The 13,732-nt window shown below is 40.2% G+C and overlaps 1 protein-coding gene across 1 annotated transcript; it reads right to left on the bottom strand.

Annotated features, from left to right (window-relative positions):
• Positions 1 to 220: 220 nt before the first annotated feature.
• LOC133710191 (LRR receptor-like serine/threonine-protein kinase RGI1) lies at positions 221 to 4,332 on the bottom strand. Its single transcript, XM_062136201.1, has 2 exons — positions 1,099 to 4,332; positions 221 to 969 (listed from the first exon to the last, which is right to left on the bottom strand). Exons 1-2 carry the CDS (start codon positions 4,010 to 4,012, stop codon positions 443 to 445), a joined length of 3,441 nt encoding a protein of 1,146 aa, XP_061992185.1. The 5' UTR covers positions 4,013 to 4,332; the 3' UTR covers positions 221 to 442.
• Between the last annotated feature and the right edge of the window lie 9,400 nt (positions 4,333 to 13,732).

The raw sequence follows: 13,732 nt of genomic DNA, 5'->3' as shown, positions 1-13,732 counted from the left end.
GTCGGGATCAATTCTCAAAAAGTGCCAGTCCCGTCCCGTCCTGTCCCGAGTTTTATTTCCGGGTCCGGGACCGGGATCACCAGAATTTCGTCCCGTCCCGTCCCATGCCCAGCCCTACTGATGAACATGTTTTAGGGTTTAGGGTTATGACAATGAGTGCCCCTATCCTTGTCCCCAAAGAAAAGCTGAAGCCTAGTATCTCTGAATTCAAGCCTAATGGTTATTCTGGAATTTAATGTCTTGAAAGCAAGCAGCATTTGTTTTTCTACAAGATTGTTGGAAATACTCCAAATGCCAAATCTAGAATAGTTGGGTTTTATTTTGTTGCTCTGCATCCAAACTTTTCTTCTTTACATCAATAACACAAAGAGCTTTGAAACTGATCAAAGAAACTAATAACATTACAATCTTCTGCTTAGCTGTATATCATATAATACCTTTCTCACTTGAAACCCATTTTTGCACTAGAGGAAGAAGATGAGTAAAGAAGAGTGGATGCAGAAAAGCTTGTGTTATTGCTTTTAGCATACAAGCTTTTTGCCGCTGCTGCCGATGATGATGATGTTTCCAAAACTCCAGCAGAGTTCTTATTTTCTCGAGCAGCATCATTCGCCGGAGACCCTTTGAGAAGCACATCGACCTTAGCATACTCTTCCCTTTCATGCCTGATTTCCTTGAGCATTGCAGCTACATCTTTCATTGTTGGCCTTTCTACTGGAGAGGAGTTTACACATAACAGGGCTATGCCTAATGCTTGCATCATTTCCTCTATTTCTGATTCTGGTCTTGATAGTAGGATTGGGTCAAGCACTTCAACATTTCCTCTCTTCTGTCTCACCCAATCCACTACATGTAGCCCATCTGGTATTGTTGGATCTATTGGTTGCTTCCCTGTTAAAACTTCCAATACAACTACACCATAGCTATAAACATCACTCTTCTCTGTAATCTTCATCATATATCCATATTCTGAAAAAAGACCACTAAAGTTAAGCTCAAGCAGATAATTGTTTTGAATCAAGAAAATGGCATTGAAAAGAAGTAAAACAAATTAAAAGAAATGTGAAATCAACTGTCTGTGATTAGAGTACTACTTACCAGGAGCAATGTAGCCATATGAACCAGCAATTGTGTTAGATGATCGAGCGAAATTTCCCTCATCAACAAGTTTTGCAAGACCAAAATCAGCAATGTAAGCCTCAAACTCTAGGCCAATGAGGATGTTGTTGGCTTTGATATCTCTGTGAACAATTGGAGGAACACAATCATGGTGCAAGTAGGCAATGCCTTGAGCAGCACCCAACAAAACTCGGTACCTAAGCTCCCACTCAAAGGCATGTCCTGTCCTCTCATGGAGAATACTGCCCAAGCTTCCATTAGGCATATAGTCATACATGAGCAGCCTTGTGTGCCTATTCCAGCAACATCCCAAGAACCTAACAATGTTCTTGTGACGGATTGAGCCAAGTGTTTTGACCTCTGCTGAGAACGAATCACGAACTCCACATTTTTCATCATTGCAACATCCATTGTCTGCAGCAACTGTAGTTGGCCAGAGCTTCTTCACTGCAATGACTTCACCATTGTCCATATCAGCACGATAAACAACCCCAGAACACCCTTTTCCAATCACATTGGCATCCACTAGGCTCTTAAGCACTTGCTCAACCGAGAAATTTAGCTTCTGGAATGGAGTGAATTGCCATGCCCATGAGCTCCCCAACTCTGAATCATCATCATCCCTAATAGTCCTTCGTGCTTGAATCACTGCAATTATCCCCATAACAACCATTGCAACTGTCAAGGTGATCAGCAATGCAATTGCCAGCTTAAGCCTCCTTGACCGCCTTACGTCATTTTGGTTTCTTGATAGTCCTGACCTGCCAACATCACTCAAGAAACACGAGTCCCGGTTTGAAGAACAAAGGCCTTCATTTCCGGCTAAATCCATTGGAGACAGTTGTCTGAAAAGCTTGTTGTCTGGAAGATAGCCAACAAGGTTATTGTAAGACACATTTAGAGAATCAAGAGTGTTAAGGCCAGAAGAGAGTGGACTCAAATCCCCTTCAAGCTGGTTATGCGAAAGGTCTAGTACGAAAAGCTTGTTGAGTGCTGATATTTGAGGTGGGATTGATCCAGAGAGTCCATTGCAGCTCAAATTTAGAGTAATTTCAAGGGATTCAATTTTGCCAAGCTCCACAGGAATGTTGCCAGTGAGCTTGTTGCTGCTAAGATCAAGCAATTGCAGACTCGAACATAGGCCGAGTGATGCTGGTATTAATCCAGAGAATGAGTTCCTGCTCAGAATAAGCGTGTTCAACATAACAAGACGAGCCAAGCTTGCTGGTATCTGGCCCGAAAATTGATTGATGGAGACATCCAAGACTTGAAGTCCTGAGAGTGATGACAATGAATTAGGCAGGGGACCCTCTAAAGTATTGTTGCTGAGGTCTATCATTTGTAGCTCTGTGGAACTCCCAATCTCATCAGGAATTGACCCAGAAAGTCGATTCCCTGAAAGATCAAGAAAATTTAAGCTCCTGAGATTTCCAATGCCTCTAGGAATCCCACCAGTAATCCTGTTATTTCCAAGCCTCAGCCTTACAAGAGAGCTGCAGTTACCAATTTCGGGTGGGATTGAGCCCGAAATATCATTAGAAATCAAGAGAATCTTTGTGAGGTTTTGCAGCTGAAACAAGCCAGAAGGTATGCTACCAGTGAGTGAATTGTGTGACAAATCTAGAGCTTGAAGATTACTCAAACTAGACAAAGATGAAGGAATGCTTCCTTCAAGCTGGTTTTGCCAAGCAAAGAACACAGTCAGCTTTGACAACTTCCCAATCTCCGGTGGAATCAAACCGGAGATCTGATTCGTATCAAGCTGCAACTGAATCAAATTCGTTGCATTGCAAAGACTGGAAGGTATTGAACCGGTGACATTGTTGTTACTAATCATAAACTCCTCAAGGTTTGACAGCCCTCCTAGAGACAATGGAATAGTACCAGACAGAGAATTTAATGAAAAATCAATCATTTTCAAGCTACTACATTTCCCAATCTCTTCAGGGATCACCCCAACAAGACTATTCTGCCACAACAACAACTGCTCAAGCTTCTTAAGCCTACCGAGCTCCGGTGGAATCGAACCGGATAGACTGTTTTCATAAAGAAACAAGTTCACAAGCTCAGAACAGTTACCTATCTCAGCAGGAATCTCACCAGAGATCATTGTGGTGTATATAGACAGCGTCTGAAGCTTGCTAAGCTTACCCAACGAGGCCGGCAAAGAACCAGAAACTTGAGTATCAGCCAAGCCCAAAACAGTCAAGTTGGTGCAGTCTCCAAGCTCATCAGGGATTCTCCCACCAATGTTTTTGTTCCCTCCTGCTCTCAGCACTTCAAGACCGGCCAGTTTTCCGAGCTCCGGCGGGATATTCCCGGAAAACTGATTATCGAAAATGACAAGTTTCTTTAGGCCAATGCCGTCGCTTAACTCAACTGGGATTTTCCCACTGAACTGGTTTGAGTTGAGAATCAAGTCTTGGAGGTTTTGAAGTCTTCCAATGGATGAAGGGATCGAACCCACGAGTGAGTTTGAGCTTAGGTCAATGACTTGTAGCTCAGTGCAGTCACCGATGTCGGAGGGGATTTTTCCGGTGAGATTACCGCCGGAAATGACGAGTTTTTGAAGGGAGGTGAAGGAGGAAAGATTAGATGGGATTGGAAGCTCAAGAGGGATGGACTGGATAGTGATTTCCGTGACAAAACCATTTGGAGAACATGTTATGGAGGACCAGTTACATGGATTAGAGTCGAGAATGTTCCAGTTCGAAAAGGAAGAAGAAGAGAAAGAAGTAGAGGAATGCAGCCAAGAGAAGAGAAGAGAGGCTTCATGGTTTGAGGCAAAGGCCGACGAAATGAGAAATAGATAGATAATGGAGATTATTGAAGAACAAGAAGAAGAAGAAGAGAAGGATTGCCTCGAGCTGGGTATCGATGAAACCGACGACATTTGCCTCAATTTCCAAACCTGTCTTCTCGGGTTTGCATCATTTGGGTTTTGCAGCCCTTCTCTCTCTCTCTCTCTGTGTTTTAGCTTTCTTGCTTTGAACTCAAACTGAAGAGGAACAGTTCGGTTTTTTTCTATACTACACTATATCTCCAAAGCAAAAGCACAAGACACAGAGAGAGCCAAACCTAACGAAATAAACAAATCAAAGAAAATGAAACCATTGCCTTGAGATCGACAAAACTGCACCACCGGCCACCACCACCTCCACCACCTCTTTCTCTAAATGGCAGAGGCCCATCAATTTATATACAAATATTTCTGCATCTCTATGCATGGATAGAGAGAGAAAAATAGAGGGAGGAGAGAGAAAGAGGGTTGTGTTTAAAATAGTGTAGTTTTTGACTCCATTTGAGTAAAAAGTGTGAGGGCAGTTAGGTAGCTAGCTCCAGTCCCAAGTCAGTGTGTGTTGTTCTCCTCTCAATCTCTGCAACAAAAACTGATTTTAAATTTGCGCAAACAGACAGTGTTGCTTACTCTCGTTCACATTTGAGTGATTGGAAACTTTCTGGGTTTCACCGTTTCAGTTACATAATTTCAGTTTTCAATTGACTTCAGTCCGCCCTGGTGTACAATTATGGTGTGACATTTTCTGATTACCATAACTGCAAAATAAACGTTTCATTTTAATTTGGATCGAAATTTGAGGGTAAAAGGAAAGAGAAATTTGACCAATTAGATCATGGATGTACATTAGCCATTTGTGGGTTAAATTTTATTTTTTGAAAATTGTAGTTAAACATTAAGGGAAAAAAAAATCTTAATTCGGTGAAAGATTAGGTCTATAACAAGAATATTATTTACTTTGGAGCTCTACACAGTCAAATGAATATGGAGGACTAGATGAAATGCAATTTCTCAAATATCAAATGAAATCTTTCCTTTTCGGGGCAGATTGAGTCTGCGGGATTTGACACACAATTCAAATTTGAATTATAACGACATCCATAACTTTAAGATTATCACACATAAAATGTGTCTTTCATATGAATTGGATTGGGAAAAACGTGTTTCATCAATTATAATCCAAAATCTTTTTAAGAGAGTTGTTTTTAGTCCAATATCAGTTACAAGTCCAAAATTTTGAAATTTTCATATCCAATTCCTATTTTGAAATTTAAAGATACTCCAAATTTTTGGAATGTCACGAGTTTGCAATTTTCTAAAAATATGGAATTTGAAATTTCGTTTATTGAACATTTCTGGAGCTTGTTTTCGATAATGGTATATTAATAACAAAAGGTAATGAATTTTAGATCTTGATTTTCTTTTTAACGCAGAGGGTGTCAGTCCATTAAATGTAAAGTAAAAAAGGAATCATTACAAAGATGACTCACCCAGACAACTGGGCTACGATAGAAATGAGCCACATAAATGAAAAACGTATAGCAAAGCTCTAGACTAATAAAAAAGTAATGTAACCTTAATTGATTAGTGATAGTCCGGCAATACTGCATTTCATTGCTCGCTTTGCTTTGCAACAGCAAGTGTATATAGTTGATTAGTGATAGGGTTTTTGAGGTTCATAAATTGTATTAATAGGAATCGATCTACTTGTAATCAATTGCATTCTAGTTAATGAAACTATTGTTCCACGATTGAGACTAAAACTCAAGAAGAAGCAGTTTTATTTATAGTTTACATCTAACATTTGCTTGATATCCTCTATACTATTTAAGGTCTGTTCCATAAATGGGTCAACCGAAATCTAAATGAATCTATCTATGGCAGCTTCATAAGTGGGTCAAATGAATTCAATATCTATAATCTTATAGGCCTGCAGGCACCATGGAGTTAGTACATAAGTCCTTGAGTCAAAGATGTGTTAACAATTATAGAATTTAATGCATGAGAGGTCAATCATATGGTTCTTACTTGTATCATACAACAGAAACAGACTTCCTTGTATAAAAATTCTCTAGTTAGGTTTGGGTATACTTTAAATCTCAAACTATTATCTTAGTTAGTGAATTATGATTTGTTAGTTATTTGTAAATTAGTGCTGTAAAATTTATAAATTCGAATCTCACTAGCACATAATAATAAATGGGGTGAAATGATTAGAAATTTTTGAGGAAAGATGCAATGATTTTATTAAGATTAGAATGGAGTACGTTCTTGCTGCACAAGGTCAAGAATGCCGTCTGGGATACCATCAGACCACACAGTTCAAAATGTGATCAATAAGATCACTTACTCTTTCAAAAGTAGTATTCTCAGGCCTATGAATAAGGTATGCAGGACAATTTGGAATCCATTTATCATTCCAAATGTGAACTTGTGAACCATCACCAATTCTCCATTTAGTTCATGCCTTCAACACCGATCTGCCTTCAAGTATACTCCTCCAAGAAAAAGATGGAGCCTCCCCTAGTTCAGCTTCCCAAAAGGAACAATTGGGAAAGTATCTTGCCTTGTAGATTTGAGCAATCAAGGAATGAGGATTAGTGATCATCCGCCTCCATCCTTGTTTGGCTAACATTACCAAATTGTAGGCATAAATATTCTTGAAACTCATGCCGCCTTCATGCTTTGTTAAACACAAATTTTCCCAACTCCTCTAATGAATATGTTTCTTCTCATTGGTGTCACCTCATAAGAACGAGGCATAGAGCTGATGAATATCATCACAAAGGCCCTTAGGAAGAAGATAGCAATTCATTGCATATAAAGGCATGGTTTGAGCAATAGCCTTTATTAATATTTCTTTTCCTGCACGACTAAGGATCTTGGACTTCCAGCTAACCAGCTTCTTGGACAATTTCTCTTTGATGTATTGAAAACGTTCTGTTTTAGACCTGCCAACCCTCAAAGGCAAGCCTAAATATCTATCATGTTCCTTCACACAATTCACCTCGAGAATAGAAGCAAGGGCAACTTGTGTATCAATGTGCACATTGTTACTAAAGACAACACTACTTTTTTGAAAGTTTACCTTCTAACCTGAAACTCTTTCATAAGTGTTTAGAATCTCTCTGAAAGCAAAGCATTCCTCTTGAGTAGCTACCCCAAATAATAAACTATCATCTGCGAAAAAAAGATGATGTAATGTAGGAGCTTGTGGACATGTCTTCAAGCCTTCAATAGCTCCAGAATGAACAACCTGAGAAATTAACACAGATAATCCCTCAACACATAGAATAAACAAGTATGGTGAGAGAGGATCTCCCTGCCTTATACCCCTTGTTGACTTCACTGTGGTAGTAGCTTCACCATTCACTAAGATAGCATAACTAACTGAGGTAACACACCTCATGACCATTTGGATCCAGTTGGAAGCAAAACCCAACTTTGTGAGTATCGCCTGTAAAAAAGACCATTCAAGACGATCATAGGCCTTAATATCCAATTTCAAAAAGAAGAAGCCTTGTTCTTGTGTTCTCAGCTTGTGCATAAATTGAGCAGCTTCAATAGCTACTAGAGTGTTATCTGAAATAAGTCTACCCGGTACGTAGGCGCTTTGTAGAGGTGATATGATTTCATGCAACCATCTCTTAAGTCTATTGGCCACAACCTTTGAGCAAATCCTGTAAATTACATTACAAAGTGCTATAGGACAAAAATGTGAAGCATCAGTAGGGTGAAATTATTAGAAATGATTTATATTTTCCATCGTTTATACCATAAAAAAAATAAAAATAAAAATAAAAAACTCAATATTAGACAAAAGCATAGCATGGAAACCAAACCTGATCAGTCTACAACAAGATAATGAAATTTAAGAACTCCAGAATTTTTTATGGGAAAGAATGTGACAATTTCTGAACATGAATATACATGTGATTATGTGAAATGTAAGAGTAGTGTGTGAAGAAAATGATTGTAGATTGCTAATTCAGCAAGCTCCTAAAACAAAGTCATGCGCCTTAATTAAGCGTGGCTTAAGAATATTGTTGATAATTTAGATTAATCTAAACACGTTGCATAAATTACATCTTAGTATGTAAGCAACAAATTAAAGAAAACAACAGCATAGTATATGAGATTATGCACGCGCTAACAAAGTTGGTATGGTATGGTTAGCATTTTGTGTTTTAATATTATGATGTATCTGACAACGTAAGGGGTATCCTTTGAAAAATGAGATTAGAGTTAGATTGATTACCGTTGGATCCAATGGCATTTTGGGGCAGATACACCTTTATTTATACTTATATTTTACACAATAGGCTCTGAAATTTTACTTGTGATTTGTGAATGCTCCGAAGAATTATAAGTCTTTGTGAAGAATCACTATTTTAGTATGAAAACCATAGAATAATAAAGTTTTAGGGATGATAATGTATATCTTATGCGAGTCACCAACCACTTACATTCAATTTACTGCCGAGAGAATAGTCAAATCGGATATCAAACGGAACAATGGATGATCTCCCCTTGGAAAATGTAGGTGCATGATAACTATAAACCCTTTTTCTTTCTTTTTCAAATTAATTCTCATGCATAATTTTAACCAGAGGTTGCTAGCTTCTGGCTGAATCAAGTTGCAGCTATATTGGCCTTTATCGTGTCTTACATTAGAGTTCAGATTTTCTATTGAGGCTCACCTTCTTTTTTTTTTTTTTTTTGAAAGAGTTTGAAACCCAGCCTAACTGGAGGCTTAGCCCCATGCCCGTTATTATTTATAATAGTGTTTTTGAGCCTCACGTTTCAGCTCTTGAAAAGTGCTCGGACACTGATACTCCATTAGGAGCCTCTCCCTTTGCAATGTCAGTGCTTCTCCCTTTTCGGGTGGAACCGGCCAAGCTACTAGAGTAAGAAGGTAGTCGATCTGACACGGCAAATGAAACCAACCATCGAGTAGTTGGATTCAGCTGAATCTTCAGCCAAGAAGAAGAAGAGGGGTCATATATATATATATATATATATATATATATATATATCCTATCTAGAGCGGAGCTCTGCTTTGAAATTAACGTGTGAAGTTCGAGTTTTGGGTCACTTTTCGGTCACATATCCACATCTCGACCGTTCAGTTTTTAGGTACTAGTGTATAGATTATCTCTGCAAATGTTCAGCCAAAATGATGATCGTTAAGGCATTGATAACTGCCTTAAAGCTAGTACGGTTCAGGTTGACAGATTCAGTTCGTCCATTAGTTTAAGCGAGTTAGATACCTTAACGATCATCAATTTGGCTGAAAATTTGCAGAGATGATCTATACACTACTACCTAAAAACTGAACGGTCGAGATGTGGATATGCGACTGAAAAATGACCCAAAACTCGAACTTCACACGTTAATTTCAAAGCGGAGCTCCGCTCTGGATAAAATCTGTATATATATATAGACTAAGTTTATAAACTCGAACTTCACATGTTAATTTCAATTTATTTGTGAAGCACTAATTTTATTAATTGAACTATTGGGATAATTAAACTTCTTTTTTTTTTTTTTAGAATAAGAAACCTTTATTGATAATAATCCAAATTACATCATACGGGAATGACCGATGGTGGACATGAATTCCCCACTCTCCTCCCTAAAACCTAAACCAGTTACGGGTCCGTCATCATGAATGACCTCCATGAGCCGAAAGGGCCCAACCCCTAACCACCTATAACGCCCAACCTCTCGGGCTACAAGGAATCCCGAGTATCTTGATACCACCTCATGGACAATCGCCAGAAAAACCAACGCCCTCTTCCACACCGTGTCCTACAGATACCAGACCACGTACAAGGATCGCTCGTCAACACACTGACCATAAGATAACACCGAAAGTAAACCAATTCGTCCCCAGGAATAACACCACATCCATGGCACCTCAAATTGACCCAACCCTAGCTCAACGGAGTAGGGACAAACTAATGACCAAGAAAACCTAACAAAAAACATAACTTTAAACAAAAACAAAAATAAAAACATGAAACAGTCCCACCAACCGTCTTCCTTCTCCTCAGGTGGCCCGCCGACAATCCACCTCCATAACACTACCCCGTCGAACTCGCAACGCCGGAAAGACGCAGTCCACACAGCAAGCCACGCCGACCTCAACTGTTGTCGGCCGAAACCAGAATTAAACCAAGATCCCGACGAGTCCACACCGAGATCCAATACGAAACTCGCCTTGCCTTGCCTCCTGGCCTTGTCCGTCAGCTTGATCCGCCTATCGACCCATCTCAGAGAGATAGCCAGCGCCATACAATCCATGGCATACCGTCGCCACGATCTGGCCTCAGGCCACCTGCTCCAAGCCTGCGTCGAATACCAGCCACCCACCCTGCACTCCTGCGCTGCCTCCCGAGAAGAAAGAAACTTCGTACACGACCCGGAAGGACGAAGCAGAATCCAGATACGGAGCCCCGAGCCCCCACGATCCCGTCCGGCAACACCCGCCACTCGTCGATGAGGCCGGAACCCACAGTCGACGCGGGGGCGCCGCCGGACAGGCAGCAAGCTTTTCTTTGCGATTTCCAAACCCTAAAAGTCTTCCCTGTAATCTCGGAGCTTTGAGCAATTTATCTGTGTGTTGGGATAATTAAACTTGAATATATAGATATAGAAAAATATGACTCTTCCCCTGTATGTACATAAATTTGTGACACTATAGATTTAAAAGAAAATTTATAGGTCGTCGCTGCTCTCTTTGTGGCGCGTCTTGTACCTTCAATGTCATCGCTCAATGCGTAACCGTTATGGCGTTACGCGACTAGCTCTACGATGTCTATCTCTTGGAACATTATAACTAGAGGGACATAGAAGTCACCTGCATGACCTAAAAAATATTATTTTACAAAAGCACTTGGTGCTAATCTTTTTCTCAGAATGAAGTGCGGTGATTCGTTGATTTCAACCAATTCTAATTGTTACATCACTGACTTTAATGTGTTTTGCGATGATAAAATGAGGCAGCAGACCAATTATAATAGTTATACCAAGATACTTTTTTTTTTTATCAAATAAGAACTTCATTAATAATGAACTGCTTACAACGAGTTTTAGGCGACATCTCTGACCCAGAAATGGCCTCTAGACTTCCCACTGGAACTCTATATACTGACTCTAAACTTGCACTACAACTGTATGACAAAGACAAAAGGCGCAGGAGCAGTGAATCATTGACATCTCACCTCTCGTCCAGCCAGTAAGAACTCTAAAACTAGACAACTCACTTGTGTCGACACTAAACTCACCAACCAGAGTCCTCCTGACCAGCTTTTGATCGACCAAGCCAACACTCATTGTGACCTAAACTCAACCAAAAGGATTGCCGAACTTTCAGACCTGGGACTAAAGAAAACCCAACACCATCACCACCCTATTGTCGACACCATCCATCCTCCACTGCTCCAAAACGCCATCGCCTCCAACCTAATCCCAAAAAGGAAGGACCCACTAGAAGGCCAAGGATGATTGTCTAGCCAGACTGTTTCGCCATCGCTGCTGACCCAACTCCAGAACAGGAACGATCCCCGAGACCGCGACAGAGAAGATCGTCTCTACCACACCTTTAGTAGTGTCTTATATATTACCAACAATAAAATAAAACCAGACCCTAAAACACTAGTAACAACCAAGCCCGCCACCATGGCAAACCTGATCCACCATCGCACCACCACCAGCGGTGCCCCATCCACCACGATCTCCACCTATCAACCAACCAAACAAATAGCAGCCCAATACCTGAATCCAGGCCCAAGACCAAGCCCAGACCCCATACGGCCTGCTCCAGCCCATGAGCAAAAACCCGCTCTGCCCTTTCGTCCCTACCCTCGTTCCACCGCGACCGTAGCACCTCCACCGGCGTACCACCACACCCGACATAAGCGAGGGGGAGGTTCTGTCTGTCTGGACACGTACGACCGCCCTACCAATCCGAGTAACCCTAAGCCGATCTCTCCAGCCCATGATCAGTTTGACCGCCAGCACCCTCGCCCCGTCGTTGACTCGACCACTGCTCGCCATGCCGGTTAGTGCCAGCGCCGAACCTGCCCGCCTACCCCTTCTCCATAATTGCAAAGCCACCTCCGTGAGAAAGAGATCCGCTGCGTCTGTCTCAATCATCAACGATCCCTCAGATGCATCCATTGAAGCCGACTTCTAGGAAGCCAATCAGCCCAGAAAGAAAATCTACCCGTCTGGCCGCACTCACCGCACACCGACGAGGCCAGAGGTACTTGATTAGGGTTCTCTATGCAGGGATTTAAATAATAATTTTTGTCCATTTACACCATTTTTTTTTTTTGAAATGCCATTTACACCATTTTTAGAGAACATGATTTTGTGTTGGCTAAATGTTTTTTGTCAAAAATATGGTCAGACATAAACATAAGCCCTCTTTGAGTATAAAAATTCGGGACCCTGGGATGAGTACCTCAATGACCCTTTGTTTTACACATCACATCAATGTGCCGTAGTATATATCTTACTTTGACAATTATGTGATACCTCTAATCTTGATATATATATTACTTGTGTTTTTTTTTTACAAGAAGACTAAATTAGATACAGCATTAAAAAAAGAAAAGCTTTATTAGCTGCACTAGGTACAGAATTGGTCCAAACAAGACTATTTGAAGAAGTATATCCTAAATTTGCAACAGCATCCGCCACAAATTTGCTTCTCTTAGTACACGTTTGAAAGAAATTGTGTCGAAATTTCCTGCTAGGCTTCGAATATCTTGAATAATTTTTACCAATCTCCAAGGAGTTGCTATGATTCCATTCATGGAGTCAATAACTAACTTCGAGTCTCCTTCAACTTGTAATCTTTAATAGCCATTTTGTTGAGCACTTACAAGACTGTCTCTCAGGGCAAAAGCTTCAATCACGGGTACAGTTGAAGTTCTAATTCTTTTAGCAGTTGCAATAAGAGGTTTGCCATAACCATCAAAATTATACTCAAGTCTTGATATTAATTCATTATGGATTTAGATTTTCTTAATTAATTAATTAATTAATAATGGGTGGGGAGAGAGAGAGAGAGAGCTTATTGTTCACATTCAAAAGATCATGTGGTTCAAATATCTCTTCCAATGGATCCATATAGAAGTGAATCAAATCTAACATTCCACAATCATGAAAAGAAGGAAAAGAAAAGAAAAAGATAATGATATATAGCTATATATGGGAAGTGGATTTGAAAACAGAACGAGGACATATGACTCCACCTAGCTATACTATATCCCCCCTTTGCTGATAAAATTAGTAGGGTTTTGGAAGGGAGTGAGTTTTTGAGTGGAGTGGTAGCTTTAAGTCCAAGTCTTTAACGAGAAACAACAAAAGAGCAAAGACATATCCCTGATTTTGAGGCCAATACACGTGAGGATGGGGAATCCAAATATTTCTTTTCTTCCACTATATTTTTCTTTAGTTTTTCTGACCAAACCAAACCCTCCTCCCTCTTTAACAAATTATTTTATTTTTAAGTTAAACTATTATTAATGACCATAAAAGACCAAAGAAATAATATAAAGCTAAACGGCGCTGCTTGCTTCAAGTTTCCCTGTTTCAAGGGTCGTGGCCTTGGGAAGTTCCCCCCCATTCGAATCTATACACGTTGGGGTTTTCTGTCACCACCTCACCATCACAAACCCTTCCAAAAAATCCTAACTCACAAGTCACAAGTCACGACCATCACTCAACTCTCAACCTTTTCCACGTAAATTAGTGAAGACGACAGCCTCACCATGACGTCTAGGGTTTATGCTTTTCTTTTAG

This window comes from Rosa rugosa, chromosome 5 (genome assembly GCF_958449725.1).
Source record: "Rosa rugosa chromosome 5, drRosRugo1.1, whole genome shotgun sequence".
Lineage (NCBI taxonomy): Eukaryota > Viridiplantae > Streptophyta > Magnoliopsida > Rosales > Rosaceae > Rosa > Rosa rugosa.
This window is presented reverse-complemented; position numbering and strand designations above follow the sequence as displayed.